The sequence below is a fragment of the Octopus bimaculoides genome, chromosome 6 (genome assembly GCF_046866305.1).
Source record: "Octopus bimaculoides isolate indiv1 chromosome 6, ASM4686630v1, whole genome shotgun sequence".
NCBI classification, from domain to species: Eukaryota; Metazoa; Mollusca; class Cephalopoda; order Octopoda; family Octopodidae; genus Octopus; species Octopus bimaculoides.
In genome coordinates, this window is record NC_142933.1 from 46,529,621 (window position 1) to 46,552,078 (window position 22,458).

General features: G+C 34.1%; 1 protein-coding gene across 2 annotated transcripts in view; it reads right to left on the reverse strand.

Moving 5' to 3' along the window:
• Nucleotides 1-485: 485 nt before the first annotated feature.
• Nucleotides 486-22,458, reverse strand: part of LOC106873561 (fasciculation and elongation protein zeta-2) — a 72,735-nt gene continuing 50,762 nt past the window's right edge. The window contains exons 5-8 of one of the 2 annotated variants that reach the window (XM_014920987.3): nucleotides 16,396-16,643; nucleotides 14,037-14,112; nucleotides 10,085-10,150; nucleotides 486-3,074 (exon numbers count right to left, since the gene is read on the reverse strand). In XM_014920987.3, coding sequence (XP_014776473.1) covers nucleotides 3,058-3,074; nucleotides 10,085-10,150; nucleotides 14,037-14,112; nucleotides 16,396-16,643 — 407 coding nt within the window. In that variant the 3' untranslated portion in view covers nucleotides 486-3,057. Of the gene's footprint in view, nucleotides 3,075-9,284; nucleotides 9,477-10,084; nucleotides 10,151-14,036; nucleotides 14,113-16,395; nucleotides 16,644-22,458 lie in introns of those variants that run through there. The other variant, XM_052968869.2, reaches the window with a different exon arrangement.

Genomic DNA, 22,458 nt, shown 5'->3' on the forward strand with positions numbered 1-22,458 from the left:
ATCCATAAGAGGGACAACTATTTCTACTCCTGCTTACTAGTAGTGCAATTTTAATTTTTTGGATTACTATGTTCAAGTATGGTTGTGTCCACTTTAATACATGTAGAAAGGTTTGACATTTCAAACAACTCGATTTTTAAGATCAATCTTTATTTTAATTCTATAGCCAATTCTCAGGTATAGGGAAGGGAGGGGATTCTATCAATATTCTTGGCAATTTATATCTTGTCACTGGCAGTTAACAGTATCCATTGCCAACACTCATTGGATCTGTCTAAATAACTGGAATTTTTGTGTTGCTGATTTCAAGTTCCATGGTCCTACCTATATTATTCCTTCTTAAATATCCTGTAGATACACCATCCATAGGATTAATGCATGATAATTTTGTGATGCTTTTTAGTGTTAGCTGCAAAAACAAAAAAACTATTTTCCTAGTCACAGATTAAAACAATAAACAGGATAAGGAAGGAAAAAAAATCACAAGCTGTGTAAGATTTATTGAAACAACCATAAGTTACAAGCATGCAATGTTCATCAAGAGTAGCACTGCACATTAAAATATAGACTCAACCAAAATGGATGTCACTGCAATTAATAAAAAAAGCCAATTAAAAGATGTTATGAATTAACCCTTTTGTTACGATATTTCTGTTGAAATAAACTGCTTTTGTTTCAGTTAATTTTGAAAATATTGAAGAATTTAATAAAATAACTGTCATCATTAAGATGTTAGGTGTTAGGAACTTAAATAACAGGAAATTTTGATAGAAGGTTTTAATTTAGATCACTTTAAAACAAAAGTTTGCATTATAGAACCATAGGCAGTCTCAGGTTGGTTGGTATCAAATGGGTTAAGACTTGTTTGAAAAGTAAATCACTTTCTTATTGAATATTTTAAGCTGTCATGTTATCCTAATTCTTAATTTGATTAAACTGAAAACATTACTGCCTAATACTATGTAATTTTGATTTTAATTTTTGGTGATTATTCTTAGAAATACAACAGATATGCATATAAATTATCTACCTTATGTTCACTTTGGCTAATAAAAAAAACTAACAGACTAAGGTTACTTTTATTCAAATACTTGAGGGTTTGATACTGAGCTGATGTCTCAAGGTTTTCTAATAGCAATGAAAAATGCCAGCTCTGCAACTAGAGTGACAATACCAAAGTGAGATTAAATTACTTTTTAGATTTCACTGCTTATTCAAAAATTGTTAAATGGTCAAACTTGGCTACTGAAGAGAGAACAAGAATATGTAGGAAAAGTTCTTTCAGTCACTGAATAAAAAGCTGGCAGGATGTTATTTACAATATAGATTAACAGTTCTCCATGGTATTAGGTCATCTTGATTTATCATAAGTATATGCAAATAAATTTGCTAAAATGTAGTGAAAATATAGAATAAAAAGTTATTAGGAAAAATAAGTTATTTTCTGTGAACAAAAACTAAACGAAACAAAGCAGTTTTAAAAATCAGCTCTTTCCCTGTTAAATAAAATGTAATTTAAGCATGATTAAAAAACTAAATTGACATCCTTGGACTAGAGAGCCTTTATTTTATGCTCTGTTGTATACAGATGGCTATTCTATGGTGAGTTTTTTGATGCATCAGTAGTTACTTGCTTTCTAATAGCAAGATAACATACCAGCTATGAGTTATACAAGGCAAGCACACTTAGGTGACTTTTTCAATGTCCTTAGATAATAAAAAAGTACAAAGAATTCAGGAAACATATAAATGATAAAGAACTGTTGTGGATAAATAATTTTTTTTTCTTCCTATATAAATCTGTATATTTTGGTTGACAGGCACAGTCCTAACTTGTTCACTTAAAATATTTTGAATGTCTTTACTGGAAAAAGATGAATAGATATAGTTGTACAAAAAATATTAATCAGACTGATGTAGTTGAGAGGAGAAGTAAGCATAAATTGCACGAAAATGATAGGGAAAATCTAAAACCATACAAAATGTATGACATTAGAGAATAATATACAGAATGTGCCAGTCTGGCAGGTTGGAAATCCCGACAAGGCAATGCAACATGAACATATAGAGATAGCAAATGAAAAGACCCTGAAGAAAAAGGGAGTGAGAAAAAAAAAATTAATGCTTTTTTTTTTCAGGAATATAGCAACATAAAATATAGAAGATAATCTTGTAAGAAGTGAGACAACAGCAGTTAACTTATTTTAACTGTAATAAATAAATAAAATTGTTTATGCATTTCACTAATCATTACAATCAAAACTACCTTCAATTTCCCAAAATAAATTTAGGTGGGTGTTCTAACTGGAAGAAAGAATTTTCTGCTGTTTTTGATTACATAGTATACATATATGTTAAAAGAAGGGAATAAACAATTCCAAATGTTAGCAAATTTGCTTCTGTTTATAACATCAGCAACTTTGCAGTACCTCATCCATTGAAATGCAGAGTCAATTTTAAACAAAATCCACAAATTGAAATCTAGAGTAGTGTACATTGATCAGATAAAGTCATCATCTGTGTTTATATCAACATTATATTCAATTAGAAAAAATGTTGGGATCAAAATGTAATATAGATAATAAAACAAAAGATGATGATACTGGTCTGCACAATGCATATCACTTAAGCAATAACTCATTTCAAAAATACAGGCATATAAAGTGAACTCTGCTATACAGTTATGGTAGAGATAGAAAAAAAATATTGCATGCTTGTTGTTCTTACTATTATCATTATTATCACCATTGTGTTTTTAAATAATCAAATTTAGTAGATTGTTCTAAACAAATCTCCCACTTCAATTGCATATCAGGATATGAATGCCAAAATAGAAATTTGTTGCTAAATAGGCTGTAAATGTTGAGTCTGGCCAGAGAGGAGAATAGCATAAGATAGAAATCAGCAAAAATGACGACAAAGACAAAAGGAAAAGAGGTGACGCAGTTCAAACAGTTGCAGTACTAAAACAGGAGGCATTCTGAAGCTGCTGACAACAATGCACACAGCCTTTTCTCCTTGCTGTCAAGTGGGTGATGCAGGCCAAACACAATTACCCTACGTAGGGCACAGAACTGAAAATAGAATGAATTTTAAGTTAGATATTTTAAAAATTTAGAAAAAGGTAGCTAAATAATATTTTATTAAAATGCCTAAATTTGTAAATGAATTAGTCCAAATAAAATTAAAATGCTTAGATCTGCCAGTAATTAAATAATGTGAATAAAATAAATACAGTCTAATTTTGAACATTTAAATAAAGTATTTTGGAGCAAGGATTTTTTGATTGAATGCTATTTTTATCATAAAGTGTAAAGTTGGTGTTTCTCAGAAATGAATAACATAAGATTATTAAGAGTATGAGGAATAACAAATTTACTTATTTGTAAGGTGTTGTTAAGAATTAAGAATTTTGATTCACAACCACATGGTCTTGAGTTCAGTCCCACTATGCAGCACCTGTCTTCTGTTATATCTCTGGGCTGATCAAAGCTTTCTGAGTGGATTTGGTTGGCAGTGCACACTAATTGTAATCAAGTGTCATCATCATACAAGTGATGTCATTTGTTTGTAACCTTGTGTAAATATGTCTGGTCACTGTGCTGTTCATATTTGAAGGACAAGGGGATATATTACTGTACTTGGAAATAAATTGGGTTTGGTAACAAGAAAAACATCCAGCAGTCGAAAATTTGGCTCAATGTGTTTCCTCTGACTCAAGCAAACATAGAAGTTACGCTAAAATGATGATGATGAATGTGTATCATTTAACCTAATTATGAATAGAAACAATGAAGATTTTTAAGGTAAGATCCAAAGTCTGAGCAAAGTGGTAATGATGTTAATTTATTGGAAAGTTTGAGCAGTTCAGTTACTGAGAGGAGTGTTGAAGCCACAACTGCATATAAACTCAACAATGCACAGTACTTAGGCAAGATGGAACGACAGGTTCAGCAACACCTAAAGAATCTATAACCCTTAACTTGTTGCTTTAACTCACCAACCACTTCACTGAAAACCTTTTTGTTCTTGGTGCTCTACATTGTGGTTACCTCAGTCCAACATACACAAGGAAAAGTAACTCATTTTATTCTTGGAACCCTTTATTTCACAGGTAATGAAATTATACCTTAACTTCCATTCTCAAACTTACCAAGAGTACTCTTTATATCTGTTTATTTATCATCATTTTAATGTCCACTTTTCCATGCCTTTCCTGTTGCCAAACCTCACATGTTTTCCAAGCGAAGTAATAATCCCATAGTCTATTGAGCTAATGAACAGTCTGAACAAAGTTCACACATGTCAAAACATGTAAAGAAGCTCATGTGCTTCCATGGTTAACTGCAAGCATACATCATCTGTATTTGATAGTGAGGCTGTTGTTTTGTTTACAGTCAATGAACACACATAAGACAAGAAGAAAATTACAAAATCATTCATACAAACACATTCACACACATACAACAGGCTTCAGTTTCTGTCAACCATTTTCACTCACAAGATATTGGTTGACCAATGGCTCTGGTATAGAATGTTAGCTAACAACTTTCATACTGTGGAACCAAACTCCTAACTATGAGATCCTGAAGCAAACTTCTTAACCACACAGTCATGCCTAGGTCTAACCTGGTTTCTATAGATATTTTATCTAACCTGATTTCTGGTAATATTTTCTTCTGTTAATATTTTAAGCTGTAGTGTCATCAATGCACCATTAAAACATGTTTTGCTTTCCTAATTTCATATTTATTATTTTTTTCCACTTGTGTTTGTTTTTCTTTTTGCTAGCATTAGCAAAGGAAAAAGATGTAATGTTTATTAAATTATTTGTGTAATTTAATTGTACAGAATGACATAGGAAGTTGAGCAAATAAATGTTGCATGAGTAGTGACAGGCCTAGTGATATCCAGACTAATTTAAATCATTCCAATGAATGACAGATGTGTAAAAATAGATGGTTTTGATGCTGAAATGAATATTTCAATTGCATCCAATTCCTCTGCCACCACAAATAAAAATCACATGCCCAAGAAGTATCATTTTCTGATTCTACCTGTCATTCAAATGTGCTGGCAGTGACAACACATACCACGTCTCACACATCCCTGAACACTGCTACTACACCAAACCCCTCAGTAGAAGCTACATCGACACTTCACCAGTCCAGTGCTTAGCTGCACAGCACATCCATTTTACTTTGTCAGTTTGAGATGGTTAATACTTTCAATCAATGACAAGGGACCAAGACTCATGACAAATTGCTGTGCTTGAGAAGACGCGTCAAGCTAAGTAAAATTGTGTCTGTCCTTGCATATAGGCATGTCCTCTGCATCCCTCTTCAGCTGAGTGGGCTCATGGGTACTGGTACAACATAAAAAGCATCTGTGCCAGTGCTGCATAAAATCACCCAGTTCACACTAGAGTGGTTTGGCATTAGGAAGGGCATCCAGCTGTAGAAACCATGCCAAAATAGACATGGAACCTAGGCAGCTCTCCAGCTAGCCAGCTCCTGTCAAACTGTCTAAATTATGCAGCAGGGAAAATGGATGTTAAATGATGATGATGATCCGTAGAAAATTGAAAACATTGCCACTTAAGTTACAAAACCAACAAAACTTAAAGGTTTTACCCTAGTGATATTAATTTTGCCAATTACTCTGAAGGTCCTAAAATGTACTATAATTCATAAGACTGAGGTACTATTAAGATATGATATTTCTGTTACATAGAAAACATAGAGACTTTGTTGGACCAATTATACTGTTCTATTTATGCAGAACAGTATTTATTATGATCTAGGTTGACTAATATGTCACAAATATGACATTTAGAAGAGCAAAAATGTATATTTTACACATCAGAGACACTCAATGACAATTTCCTATGCTTAAAAAGCAGTAGTACTACAGTGGAATAAACTACAGATGAGTTCAAAGATAATACTGGTTTCAAATTTTGGCACAAGGCCAGAAGGTTTGGGGGTGGGGTTGAGTTGATTAAATTGACCCCAGTGCTCAACTGGTACTTAATATCAGGCATGAGCAGTAAATGTAAAAGGTTAACAGTAATTGATCACGAGGCATAGATATATATTTAAGACAGGGCTGCATGCAAGTGGCTGATACATTCTGGGTGAGATTATAGAGTTTCGGGTGGAAAGTATTTCTGATAGAGACTGGCCATATATTAAAATTACATGAAATAGACAATAAATGTATGAATAGATTCAACATAATAATAATGTTATGTAATAAGTAATAATGTAATGTAAATAAGAGGAAATTGTGTTAGTCATGTTATTCTGTATCTATATTGTATATATGCACATTGGCATGTATGTATGTTTGTCTGTCTACAAAACAGTATACCTACAGATGTGTTTGTATATATAATATAATTATATAGTATGATTTAAATCTAAATTTCATAACATATAACCAGTATTTAGAACCCCAAACACATCCTTATGTATCAAAAGAGAAAACTATAAAGAGTAGTCATATCATAGTTCAAATTTCTTTTCACTGGTCTCAGTAACTTGAAAGATCACAAAGTATATGAACAGAACAAAACTGGAGTTTGCTCATAAATTATTTAGTTACATCATCTTACATGTATGTTAGTATCAATAATATCCATTATACTGGGAAAACTGATAAACAGACTGTCATAAAATATTCAGATATTGCATAACAAACATAAATAACCTTTGGGATTTATAAAGGACATTGGGTAGTGTTATTGTATCAAAGACCATAACTAGTGTGCTAAAATAGATTAAAAAAAAATATTCAATTCGAAGTGAAAAGAGTAGAGAAGTTTCTTTATAATAGTAGAGAAGGGAATACTTTTTACCCCCACTGTGCCAGTGTTAATGGGCATCAATAACTGCAGGTATCAAATTTCAAAGCTTCCAACAGAACAATCATACATTTTATATATACTTGACAGCTAACCAATAAATACTTGGGTGTGTGTGTGTGTGTATTTATAGACAAACACATATATACATATATGTACACGTATTTACATATACATAAGCACACACACACATATATACATATAGACATACACACACATATGCACAGACACACACACACACGTTCACAAGTTTAGTAGGACAAACAAGAACAATAGAACTCAAAACAAGAATCTTTATCTTTCATCCTTTACTTGTTTCAGTCACTGGATTGCATGTCATGCTGGAGCACCACCTTGAAGGGTTTAGCTGAACAAAACAACCCCAGTATTTATTTATTTATTTTTAAACCTGGTACTTATTCTATTGGTCTCTTTTTCCAAACTGCTAAGTTACAGGGATGTAAAGAAACTAACATTGGTTGTCAAGTAGTGGTAGAGATAAACATATACACACATAGATATATAATGGGCATCTTTCAATTTTAGTCAACTAAATCCACTGACAAGGCTTTGATCAGCACAGGGCTATGTAGAAGACACTTATTCAAGGTGCCATGCAATAGTGCATGACATTTATCAAGCTCATCATATAGAATGAATTATAACTCTTTCTGGAGCATTCAATTAAAAATGAAATTAGAAAACTGTATGAAAAATGCACGTATTTTAAATAATCTGCCTGTAAACTGAACAGTTACAAAAGTAAACAAATAGATAAATAAATAAAGATTACATATTTTCCTGTGAATAGACACGTTCTTCACATGACCTCCTGATTTAATTTTTAATCAAGTGTTCAAGAAAGAATTATAATACACTATATAAAGCAACAAACTCCCTGACTTGAAGACATTTTGATAAGTGGCCCTTGAGTCACTTTTGTTACTTTCTGCTAATTAAAAAAAAATAGAGTACATGCTTACATTTATATACACTTACATATACTATGCACACACATAACTGCAAATACATTCATAAACACACACATGCTTGTACAGATGTACTCAAATAAATGCAAACACACATGTACATACATATACCTATGTAGAAATGTATATAACACACACACACACACACACCCATACATATACAAATGTACAACTATATGTATAATTGCATATATACTCATATACATTAATAACTATGTGGGTCCTTATATTTATGCTCATACAAATATGTACATCATTGTCATTTTAATGTGCACTTTCTATCTTTCTATACTTGCATGGGCTGAAGTAGATTTTCTACAGTTAGATGCCAACACTCATCTGTTTCTGAGTAGGGTAATATTTCCCTGTAGTTGGATATGTTTTCACAGATGACTGAAAACAAAGAACATCACCTATTTACAACGATCACCCCCCCCCCCCACACACACACTCGTATAAATACACAAAAGGCTTCTTTCAGTTTTTTTCAGGCTTTGATTGGTCTAAGGCTACAGCAGAAGACACTTGCTCAAAGTGCTACTGAGGAACTGAACTGAAACCATGTGGTAAGAAGTGAACTTCTCAACCACACAGCCATTCCTGCTCTTTATGCACTATAGGTATATAGTGGCTATGTAGAGAAAAAAAAACTTAACATTAATAACAATTAGAAGACAATAATTAGAATAACAACAATAATTTCAGTAGAATAGCATGAGCTTCTTTTTAGATGGATGATTAGGGTATTAATATTTGACTTTAATTTTCTATTTTGGTAATTAGAAGTAGATGCATGGTTTGCACTTTACCTTACTTTTTTACTTAGTAGATGTTTTTTTTGGAGATTTCAAAATTTCTGAAAACTTTATGTATGCATGAAATTATACTTTTGTTTTTGTGATTTAGTAATTTATTACCATCTACAAGTATTTTAAGAGATTCAATTGTGCAAAACCTACACCTGTTTTTTGTTACCTGTACATGTTGGCACTGGGGCTATAATACTCATTGCAATACGAAAACAATACCCTGAGATTTTAAACTCCATATATATTCTGCTTGTGATGTTGGGTGGCTTAATTTTTTTGTTAGCAAATGTATTATAACAGCACTGAACCCTTTCGTTACCAACCCAGCTGAAACCGGCTCTGACTCTGAGTACAAATGTCTTGTTTTCATAAGTTTTGAATTAAAATCTTCCACCAAACCTTAGTCACAATTTATGTTCCTAACACCAGCTTAATGATAACTAAGTTATTTTACTAAATTCTTTGTTATATTTAAAACAATTGAAAGAAACACAGAGCATCTCAAAATAAATACAGTAAGGAAAGGGTTAATGGGGCTCAGAGTAGAACTGATATAATATCTACTGCTAGCTTGGTAATGATATTGCAATTGTAGATTATGTTACTTATAAAGGTACTTACCTTCAAGAAGATATTGAATGGCTACTCTATAGTTACAGGTAAGTGATTACTTTTGGGGAGTCCAAGAGAGCCTATTAAACTTGTATTTTCTTGCTGTTTTTTAGATTATTTTCCTCTTACCTCATTGTTTTTAGCAGAAACCACTGGAGTTTCGCATAATCTTCTAGCTTGCCAGCTCCTATCAAAACCATGCTAACATGGAAAATGGATGTTAAATGATAATAATGATGATAAATACTATTATGCACATAGTATTATATTTGTCATTGCTATTAAAAGTAGGAAATCCTGTGATATGTAGGAGTACTGTCTTAGTATTCTGAATGTTTGGGTTTATATAAATTTATATCATCCTAGCCCTTGCTTTTTGAATGGTTAGCATGACTTAGTCTCAAGTTACTTTGTGTTGAGGATTTCTGGGGTTATGTCATCATTTCAACTTTTATTCCTGGAGTCACTTGTCACAGATTGAGCAGTAGGATTTTTATTCATGTTAACCCTTTCATTACTGTATTAATTTTGAGATGCTCTCTGTTTCTTTCAATTACTTTAAATATAACAAAGAATTTAGTTAAAATAACTTAGTTATTCAGCTAGTGTTGGGAATCTAAATTGTGACTAAGGTTTGGTGGAAGATTTTAATTCAAAACTTATGAAAACAAGACATTTGTTCTCAGAGCCAGAGCCGGTTTCAGCTGGGTTGGCAACGAAAGGGTTAATGAAATACATTTTAGATGACATTACAATATAACTTATGAACAAACTTTCTAGATATGTTCATCTGCCTGCATCATACTAACCTTTCAAGATGTAGTCAGTCAACAATGTTGGTACTTGGCTACTGTCTTCATTGATTGCCTGCAAAACTAAAAATAGATGCAAGAAACAAGTTATTAAATAATTAAATATCAAAGAAAAAACAATCCACACAGATAATTTTATTGCCAACACTTATTTTTCATGGCAAGTCTGTCAATACTTTTATTTAGATAAAATAAAACTTGCAGATCATGATATAGTATTATAATCAATTAAAACACATATACACCATTATATTCACTTTTATTTTGTTATAGTATTATCATCTAGTATAATGCTTCTTCGGTTTTGTTTCTGACTTCAGCATCATGGCTTGGCAACATCTCTGGTCCAGGGAGGTCTGTAGTAGCTGAAGGGAGAGATGAGTCTATGGCTATGTGTGTGCTTGTGTTGTCTATGGTGAACTGTGAGGTCATTGCAGGAAGGTTTCCATGGGTTTGACATCATGGTTTACTGTTGTATGTTGCAGATTCTGTTGTTGCTACTGCTTCTGTAGTTGTTGATTCAGATTTTGTTGTTACTCTGGTTGTCTATTTTGTTTTAGCTGCTGATGTTGCAACTGTGTTTGTTTTTACTGGTGCATGCTTTGTTATAGTTGTTGTTATGGAGGTGCAAGCTTTCTTTTTGCTTCTTTTTGTTGTGGGCAGAGAACCTTCAATTGGTTGGTACTATCACCTCACTCTCTTCTCTTCCACAACAATATTTAGGTTTTGTCCAATGAGAAGTTGTATATATGTAATTTTGTCTAGATTTTTTAGTTTGACTTGCATGATAACTTTCAACCCAATTCCAGACTAGTTTTTCTGTTAATGTTTCTTAACTTCTAGAAGAGAAATGGCTCTCTCTAGAACAATACACACCACCTCTCACCAGACATCTAATTCCAGTGGCATGTCTGAAATTTTAATCTTCACTACATGCTTGACCAAGTATGGCAGAATGATAAGATCTTCACTCTAATGCATAGGACAATAGAATGCCTTTGCACATGTGCTCCAGAGAGGAATCCAACCTTGATACTATCATATTGTTTGGGTTGAGTGATAAAGTTGATATCACTAGAAATTCCTATCAAGCACTTTTCTACTTGGGCATAGGTGGCTATTTCCTCTCAACAGTTTAACCAATACACACCAGACACCAGTGTACTATTTTCTGGGCTATTTCTTTTCCAAATGGTTTCTTGGTACTAGCCAAGAAGCTATTTGGCTTTCAAAGTTAACAAATTCCTGCATGCAATTCAATTATCTTTTCCTGCAGAAGTATATACTCAATATTTTAGGCAACTCCTGCAAAGGAGCTGGCCTTCTCTCTGCTAATGTTGCTGTTGCTCGTGGTGCTCCCAACTGCCTCAGAGAATGAGGTACTGGTGCTGGAAGAGGTATCAACTGTATTAGTGTTGGTGTGACTTGTACTATATATGACCATCAATCCAAAATGTGTTCTCACCATATCAGCTGTTATTAGTAGTAGTGTTTCCAGAAGCCACAGTCAATCTGGTAGCAGCTATATTGGTGATGGTAGAAGAGATGGTACAATTATCACTTGTAGTGAAGGCAACATTGTGGTTGATGTTAATGTACTTTATCTTCCATAGGACTATAAAACTTGGAAAATTCTTACTTTTGCTGTTGTGGTTTTTGTTCCTTTTTTTTCCCTGTTTTTCTGTCCATTGGTATTAGTGGTGACACTATTGCCTTTATTGTTATCATTCTTTGGCCATGTTTTTGTTACCATGACAATGATATCACCATCAGTTTCAATTATAGCATTATGAATGTAACAACTTGCAAAAGAGAATCCCCTTCTCACTTTCTCGGTTATGCTCTTTTCACTCTCTCACTCTTATTTTACTGGTTTAAACATTAATACAGGATCACTGAGCATCATTTTTTAAAGAGAAAATGAAAATTTTGTAGATTTGAAACAATTCAGAACATTCAGTATCCCTACTGGAGTGTCATTATATATATATTTAATTATATGTATTTATTTTATCCTAATTAATAATAATTCGGATAGAATAAATGGGTTAATAAAAACCAAGGTAGCAAAGATCACAAAATAACTGTGGTGTAATTCCTGTTTTTGAGGCAGAAACTCCTTGATATTTTGGGTATTTGAGTATATATAAATTTAAGGAATGGAGTGAACGCATGTTATAACTGCATACTTTATTCCGACATATGTTTCAAAGAATTACACTTTATGCGATCCATAGGAATCGTCGATGTTAAAAATGTAAACTTCTCCTCAGGGAAATGTATGGGGATCATCTTAAACGTAAGACATATATATATATATATTATCATCATCACTTAAGGTCCATTGTCCATGCTGGCATGGGTTGGACAGTTTGACCAGGGCTGGAAGGCTGCACCAGACTCCAGTCTGATTTGGCATGGTTTTCTACAGCTGGATACCCTTCCTAACGCCAACCACTCTGAGAGTGTAATGGGTGATGAAGTAGCATAGCATATATATATACATATACACACACACATATATGTATATCAATAATAAGGATTATTATGAAGTAACATATATATATATATATATATATATATATATATATATATATATGTATATATATATATATATACATACATACACACACACACATAAATATGCACACAAGTTTCTTTTAGTTTGTGTCCACCAAATCCATTCACAATGTTCTATTTGGCCTGAGGCTATAGTAGAAGACACTTGCCCAAGGTGCTGAGCAGTGGGACTGAACCCCAAACCATATGGTTGGAAAGCAAGCTTCTTAATCACACAGCTACACCTGCACCTACTATACAAAAACATATCAAGCAAACAACCACCAAGGAAGGTAGAAAAAGAGATTTTGGCGAAAAGTTAGAGCCCAAAATCAACATGGCTTCTTATTCCATAATAGACACCACCACCACCATCACTGACAACAACACTATTTGTAAAACTCATCTAAATTGTCATAAAAATGTAATCTGAGCAAATTTTTCACTTTTTGTTGAGATGAAAAGGCAAATGAGTGGAATGAGAAGTTGAAAGTATTATTAATCCTTTAGGGATTAAGTAAATTGTGATCAATTTTACTACAGTTATACACCAATTTTTGAAACAGAGTCATTCTAATAACAGTAAACGTTTCCGCAATGGTTTTCTAAATACATACAATATGTATTTGCTTTTGTTGTAAGTATCCTGGGCCAGTTTTAAATAAACAAGCTCTGTAACATGAAATAAGTCTGTTGATGCTATTAGTTTTAGATATATTCTTTTACTTGCTTCAGTCATAGGATTTTGGCTATGCTTGGACACCACTTTGAAGGGTTTAGTTGATCAAATCAACCCCAGTGCATTTTTTTAAGGTTACTATTTTGTCTCTTGTTGAACTGTGAAGTTATGAGGATGTAAACAAATTAACATTAGTTGTCAATAGGTGGTGGTGGTAGGACAGACATAAAGACATGCACAACAGGCTTCCACACAATTTCTATCAACCAAACTCACACAGTTTGAGGTTATTAACTGTATCAATTGACCAACAGCTGTAAAGTATACAATGTAAACTAGCATTACATTCTCCTATTTGAAGTCTTACATGTTAAAGTTTGTTCAACTATAACCCTGGCTCTGTTTCTAAACATAGCCATTTCTTTGTAGTGGTTATCTTACTTTAACAAATAAGTCTTTGAAAATGATTTTCTAGAAATCAGGAAAGGAAAGGTTTTTTTTGTTATGTTTTATAGTACTTATATAGCTATTTCCCAATTAGATAAATTATGTTAAGTAGAATTTGAAAACATTACTTCCAATTCTTCAAGCAGAATTTGATACTTCAACATGTGAGGTACTGACAATTATTGCAAGTATATGGCATTTCTTCTGATTAAGAAAAAAAAGCTCCAAAGAAAAGAAATGCAGGAATAAAAACCAATAACTTACTTTTAATGTAAATTTGGAGTTGTTCAGAGGCCGGTGGTCCAAGGAAGGGGTGATAAGGAATAACTGTAGTTAGATACTGTAAAAAGAATAATCATTTTATTTAATAAGAGTTTTGTAACTGTGTAAGAAAGAATTGAATGATCTTGACAATTTGGAAAATATTTCCCTATTATCAATTTTTAAAAAATTAAAAATTTTCTAATGATTTGGCTTGGAGAAAGGGTCAGCGTTCATGGCCTTCAGAGGTCTGCAGGAAGGGTCTATGCCCATAACCTTCAGAGCCTTCCTGGAACTGGTAAGATCAATGGTTACAGGAAAAACATGTGCAGAAGACAATTTCTAGAGGGCCAAAATTCTCAAAAGGAAAGACCGAGTATAGTGGTTGGTGCAGGGTGCGGGAGGGTTGACACAATATGGAGAAGAGGTGACACAAGACCAGCTACATGGAGTAAAAGCCATTGTAGTGGTAAAAAAAGACAGGGAGAATAGACAACATGTCTATGGACCAAAGGTAGAAGTATGTTAGCTGATAACATCATAATGATTAAGTGGTTTTTCTTTGGGTGTAATCTAGGGTGTTTGTGTGTGTAGCAGAAACTGAGTCTCAGATGTGAGGTCTCACCTGAGCTTTGTAGAAAGTTGAAGTATTTTCTGGCTTTGAAGAGAAGGCCTTGTTTTTATGATGCAGTTTTTACTATGCTGAGGATGAATGTTCACTGGGTGAGATCCTCAATGGTGGTGAGACCTAGCATTTGAAGTGGTTTACATCTGGGGGACTAAAGTATGATAATGCTTTTGTGATATGATAGTGAAATGTGTCTCTGAGTTGTAAAAGGGGATAAAATTGGCACGAGTCTACTGAAGATGTTTTTGAAGGTGTTTCTTCATGGAGTCAGTGCAGAATGTTAGGAAAGAATGAAGGAAAGCATCATATGTGCAAGAGTGGGTATTGCTAAATGAATTATGGCATAATTTATCTATGCAATTTATCATTTTGAAAAAGAAAAAAAAAAAAAAAAAAAAAAAAAAAAACTAATCAAAAATTCATTCCAATATAAGCAAGATTATCCCCTCGGATCAGGTTTCAGCAAAAAAGAAAAATAAAGGAAGAGGAAACATTTAAATGTGTACCTTATATTATACTGAAAGGTTAAAGTAAAACATCTATGACAACTTTTATACTGAGCATCATGACAAAGATAAAAAATATCAAATGTATAGTTTGATGCACTCTTTATAGAAAAATCCCATAAGAAAAATGTTTTATTGGATTTATGATAACTAAATTTATAAGATACTAAGTAATTAAAATTTATATTAAATAAAGTTTAAGGAATAAAACAAATATTATCATTGCAAACATTTAATTTATCTAAATATTTCTGGAGGGGAAGAATTAGATTTTTCTGTTCACAGAAGCAGATAAAGTTCTAAACAATCTCTCTGGAGGAGATTTATTAATAGAAATTCAGTCCCACTTTGATTAGTAGAGTGAGAGGAAGGGCCTATAAATGAGATTGGTGGTTGATATAGAGTTTGGAGAATGGAGATGAGTACATTATAAAATGCATAAGGAAAAAAGAGTGGTATTCCTTAGAACTTAGAACAATTATGTTTAGGATTGGGTTTAAAGAGACAGCAAGGAACAGATAGAAAGTTTTAGCAAGTAGAAGTATGATACCCATGTAAGTCAGTTATAACAGGAACAGAGAATATAATATGGCAATTGGCAGGGAATTTTAGAGAGTTTATCAATCAAAAAGATAGATTTTCATTAGCTGTGTATAATGAATAGAGGATAATAGCAGTACATTATATTGGAACAGTTTTATAACTTGTAGAGCCAGGAGATAATGCAATTCTTTACTTTAAAAGTTTCTGTCAAAAAGGTTAAAGCTATATTAAAAATATAAATGCTTTTCAGTGTGTTACATTATCTACACTGAAACACAATTCTTCCCAATAGAAACCTAAAACAATATTCTACAAAGGTGACAAAATAACCAATAATGACAAAACACATGCATTATATATTTTATTGTAAAGAAGCTGCAAATGGTGTATTAATCCATTCATAGAAAATACACAGCTCAAAGCAAGACACTCACTGCAATCTATAATAACCTTTCATGGCAACCAAATTTCATCAAGTCCCATGATACCTTTGTTACTCAAGTGGATACATGTAGATCTGATGTCCCTTATGTATATATTTGAAGATGGTGAGACAGCTCAAGTAAACAATGATAAGAGAGAGAGAAGTGAAGTGTTGGAAAGTGGTCCAGATAAGTCCTATGATGTCCCTAGTTACCCTGGAAGCAATGTATGGAACATTAAAACAAATTTCATATATACTTACTGTTCCAGCACCTTCTGCCAATGCATTATTAACTTTTACTCTTTTCTTCTTTTTGTCAACATTGTTTTCACGTCTTTTTTTCTGAAGAGTCAGCAGTAGAGAGATGAACTGATTCTTGAGTTCCTTGTCATATTCAAGCTCATCACGTAAGGCTAGTTCAGTGACTAGAGTTTCTGATAGCTCTTTTATGGTCAGCTCAAATTGGGCAAGTAACTCATTCAGAGCTGCCGTTGACATGCTTTTCATCTCTGAAAAAAATACAAGAATATTTTTCTTTTGGTCACATGAATTCATATTTAATTTATTGTTTTATATAATTTTCTTCTTTTTGCATATTATTTAAGATTCTCAATTTCTGACAAAGCAATTATATAATAACTATTTTCTATCTTTTACCTTTTACTTGTACTGTGGCACCACATTAAAGAATTTTTTAGTCAAATAATTCAACCCCAGTACTTATTGTTTTCTAAAGTCTGGTACTTATTCTATTGGTTTCTTTTGCTGAACTGCTAAGTTACAGGAATGTAACCACATGAACACCAGTTGTAAAGTGGTGTTGGAGAACAAACAGAAATACAAAGGCATACACAACAAGCTTCCTTCAGTTTCCATTCACCAAATCCACTCACAAAGCTTTGATTGGCCTAAGGCTAAACAAAGTTCTATAATCATCTAAGCAAATATCATTTTATAACTTTGTTTTTCAACATAAACATAGGTGCAGTTTTTGATAGTTTGTTACAATGTTAATATTTTCCATCTAAATCGAGTTAATATTCATTTTTTTTTGCTAGAAACTAAAACTCAGGGATACAACAATTTAAAATTTATGAGTATTGTATATTATTCATGGAAAATTAATGAAACTACTACCTCCGGTCTGTAGATTCACGTCTTATATGAAAGAAAACTTGAAGTGAATGCATAAAAAAAATTAATACTAAAGTCTACAATTCCCTAATGCAATTGTCTCAAACATTAAAACTCCAAGTTCAAAGTCTTAATTTTCAGGATTTCAGGCTCAATACATAGAAAGATATAATTAGAAAAGCTTAAAAAAATTTAACCAAACTCAACATGTGTAATCTAAAAGTTTGGTAATGTTTCAGTAGCCTGGACAGAATAATTACAAAGTTGTTAACTTTAACACCTTCAGCAGTTATTAAATGAGTGTCATCTCTATATTATAATAAGCTGATAAAAATGTTAGTTGATTGCTTGATTTCTCCAGTTACATTTTACATTGTACAAAGGAGAGAGAGAAAGAGATTGATTTAACATCGAGTTGATAGAGAAACATTGAAATTGACAAGCAATAGGAGGATGGTAAAGATGAGAAAAGTTACACAGTTGATGGATGCCAAATAAAAGGCACATGCTTTACACACACATACACACACCTACAATAGCATGATAAACTTGACAAGTTGGTTGAAGAAAATAAAGAAGCAGTTGGTTTACCCAACCATATATATGTGTATATGTACTGTATATGTGTATGTGTGTGTATATGTATTGTATGTATGTGTGTGTGTATGTGTGCATGTTCTATCTCTATAAAATAATAACCAATATGTTGGTTGGTTGATTTCTTTGTGCTGTACATCATATAAAGAGATAAGAAGAGGAAATAAAAGAGAGATACAGAGAGGTGCTGGATGAATGCATATATTAGGCTCTTTGGAAGCCAATGAGTAAAGAAATGCAACACACAAAGTGAGAGTGAAAGAATCATAGACACAGGGGAGGAGGAAGAAAGGGAGTATATGATGGTAGTCGACTGTAGCTGTAAAAGGTTCTGCAATAGTTAATATTTATTGTAAGGAATGTTTTCTTTAGGTACTTTTTAAGTTGTTTGTTAGGAGAATAAGATTTATAGCATTAATCACTAGGGAATTTGGTAACTTATGAATTTATAGGAAACTGTTCCAAATATATATATGACTAGGTAGTGAGCTGGCAGAAACATTAGCACACCAGGCGAAATGGTTAGCCATATTTCTTCTGTCTTTACGTTCTGAGTTCAAATTCCACCAAGGTCGACTTTGTCTTTCATCCTTTCAGGATCGATAAATTAAGTACCAGTTGCATACTGGGGATCGATCTAATTGACTGGCCCCTCCCCCAAAATTTCGGGCCTTGTGCCTGGAGTAGAAAAGAATGTATATATGACTACACACTTCCCTTATCTTAGTCTGTAACTTACTCTCCTCTCCTTTCCAAGTGGTATCCATATAACTACAGCAAGACACTTATCTCTGTCTCACTCATCATCATCATCTTCATCGTTTAACGTCCGTTTTCCATGCTGGCCTGGGTTGGACAGTTTGACTGAGGTCTGGAGAGCCAGCGGCTGCACCAGGCTCCATCGATTGTGAAGCGATATTGGGGGACAAACACAGACACACAAACATTCACACACACACACACACAAACACACACATATATTATACGACAGGCTTCTTTCAGTTTCTGTCTACCAAATCCACTCACAAGGCTTTGGTTGGCCCAAGGCTATAGTAGAAGACACTTGCCCAAGGTACCACGCAGTGGGACTGAACCCGGAACCATGTGGTTGGTAAGCAAGCTACTTACCACACAGCTACACACACACACACATATATATATCATCATCATCATCGTTTAACGTCCACTTTCCATGCTAGCATGGGTTGGACGATTTGACTGAGGACTGGTGAACCAGATGGCTACACCAGGCTCCAATCTGATTTGGTAGAGTTTCTACAGCTGGATGTCCTATATATATGTCTATATAAAATATATATATATATATATATAATAGATATTATATATATATAATATATATTATATATATATATTATATATATAATATATATTATATATAATATATATATATATATAATATATATATATATATATATTATATATATATATATATTATATATATATATTATATATATATAATATATATTATATACATAATATATATTATATACATAATATATATTATATATATATATATATATATATACACACACACACACACACACACATATATATATATATATACATATATATTATATATATACGCACAAAACAGAAAATGAAAAAGAAAAACGGTGCTATTATAATCATACTCAGCATCATTTGACATCTGCTTTACATGCTGGCATGCATTGGATGGTTTGACTGAGGACTGGGATGCTGAGAGGCTGCACCAGGCTCCAATCTGAATCCAGCAAAGTTTCTACAGTAGCATGCGCTTAACACCAATCACTCCGACAGTGTAGTGAATGCGTTTTATATGCCACCGTCAGGCAGTACTAGCATTGACCACACTTGAATGGTTTTTTTCATGTACCACCAGCATGGGAGCCAGTTAGATGGCATTGGCATCGACCTCGCTTGAATGGTGCTTTTTAAGTGCCACCAGCATGGGAGCCAGTCAGTCGACACTGGCAACGACCATGCTCGAATGGGGCTTTTTACATGCCACAGGCATGGGACCAGTCAGGTGGCACTGGTATTGACCACTCTTGTATGGTGCTTTTGATGTGTCACCAGCACAGGAGCCAGTGTGGTGGGACTGGCATCAACCATGCTCGAATAGTGCTTTTTACATGCCACCTGTACAGGTGCCAGTCAGGCGGTACTGGCAATGGCCACAACAATGATTTCACTTGACTCAACAGGTCTTCTCAAGCACAGTATATTGCCCAATGATTGAAGGGTACTCTTAAATGGGCTGGTGATGTGACACTGGCATAGGCCATGGCTACTGCATATTTAATATAACTTAATGTTTTATGTAACTTCAGCCTCATTATCCAAGCAATGTACACTGGCTCAAATGAACCAATAAAAATATTTCACAATAGAAATTAATATCCATTACATTGCATAAAATATTTAATGTACTTGGAAAAAGGAACGTATAGTCATGTGAGTAATAAGTTTGGCTTTTGTCTTTGTCAATGTTGCTGGTTTATACTAAAGTATTGATACATCCTTAGTGGGTGGTAGAGATATGACAAGAAACCATAATTGTACAGTAGCCAGCTGTGTTGTATTATTAGCAATGTAAAAAATGATTTGTAAATTGGTCCCAAGTACTCATTTTTGCTATATCTTCCCATCAATTTAAAATGGATTTCAATATGGACTTTAGTTTTTACAGGCTCTTATTAAGAAAAAAGGTTTTGGATCGAGTGCATATTACAAAGAACCTGAAATGGATATTTTTCTAGGATTTTCGAGCGAGATCGTTGCTGGTTCTCCTGGACTGGCTCATGTGCAGGCAACACATGAAATCTTTCGAGTGAGATCGTTGCCAGTGCCCCTGGACTGGCTCTTGTGCAGGTGACACAAGAAATTTTTCGACCGAGACCGTTGCCAGTGCCCCTGGACTGGCTCTTGTGCGGGGCCGTTGTAGGATTTTCGAGCGAGATCGTTGCTGGTTCCCCTGGACTGGCTCATGTGCGGGTGACACATGAAATCTTTCGAGCGAGATCGTTGCCGGTGCCCCTAGACTGGCTCATGTGCGGGCAACACATGAAATCTTTCGAGTGAGATCGTTGCCAGTGCCCCTGGACTGGCTCTTGTGCGGGTGACACAAGAAATTTTTCGAGCGAGACCGTTGCCAGTGCCACTGGACTGGCTCTTGTGCGGGGCCGTTGTAGGATTTTCGAGTGAGATCGTTGCTGGTTCCCCTGGACTGGCTTATGTGCAGGCGACACATGAAATTTTTCGAGCGAGACCGTTGCCAGTGCCCCTGGACTGGCTCTTGTGCGGGGCCGTTGTAGGATTTTCGAGCGAGATCATTGCTGGTTCCCCTGGACTGGCTCATGTGCGGGCGACACACGAAATCTTTTTTTTTTTTTTTTTTTTGTGCGGGTGGCACATGAAATGCACCATTTTGAGCGTGGCCGTTGCCAGTACCGCCTGACTGGCCTTCGTGCGGGTGACACGTAAAAGCACCCACTACACTCTCTGAGTGGTTGGCGTTAGGAAGGGCATCCAACTGTAGAAACTCTGCCAAATCAGATTGGAGCCTGGTGTAGCCATCTGGTTTCACCAATCCTCAGTCAAATCGTCCAACCCATGCTAGCATGGAAAGCAGACGTTAAACGACGGCGACGACGATTAGTCTTAGCAAAGTTTACTCTGAGGCCACTTAATCCTGGGTTATGCTTCCATGTCTGAAATTTCTTCTGTAGATCTTTCACAGACTCTGCTATAAGGACTAGACCACTTTTTCATAGGAACTACATAGAAGCTACACAGCTAGTCTTAAATTCCTTTGTTATAGATTGGAGAGCTATAATAAATAGGAGAGGGCTGAGGACTGAGACTTGGTGAGTTCCTGCCTGCATGCTAAATTTCTCACCAAATTTCTAGTCAACTCTCACTTTACTAACTGCATTCCTGTACATGGCCTGCATTGCTCTCAAGCCATTCATCTATACCTAGTTTTCTTAAAGACCACCAGATTATAAATTGTAGAATCTTATCAAAGTCCTTCTCCAGATCAACAAATGCAAGGCAGAGAGATTTATTTTTAGCCAGAAAATACCTCTTGGAATTGTTTCATATGAAAAATGCATCAGCAGTACTGCCAGCTTTGTACAAATTCAAATTGCATTTCATCTAAGGTGATTTTGTTCTTAATCAATTATATTAAAGTTCTTTCCATTACTTTCATAATCTTGTCCATTAGTTTGATATCTCTGTAGTTGCTTTTTTCTGAAATATCTCCTTGTCCTTGTAGAAATTGATGATTATACTGAAATGCCACTCATTTGGTATAAAACTTCTTTGAATTACTTGATTGACTATGTGAAAGATTAGCTTGAGTCCTACAGTGCCAGAATTCAGCATCTTAGTAACTACACTTGATGGACCAGCTTCTTTTCCTGTTTTCATATCTTTAAACACATGACAATAGTGGACTCTATGGAATGCATATGTTATTCTCTTAATGCTCATCTTAACTTTTTTCTTCTTGCTAAAAACGTTTTAAAAATTAGCAATTCACTAAGACATAAAAGTGGAAAGATAATACAGATACTCATTGCTGAA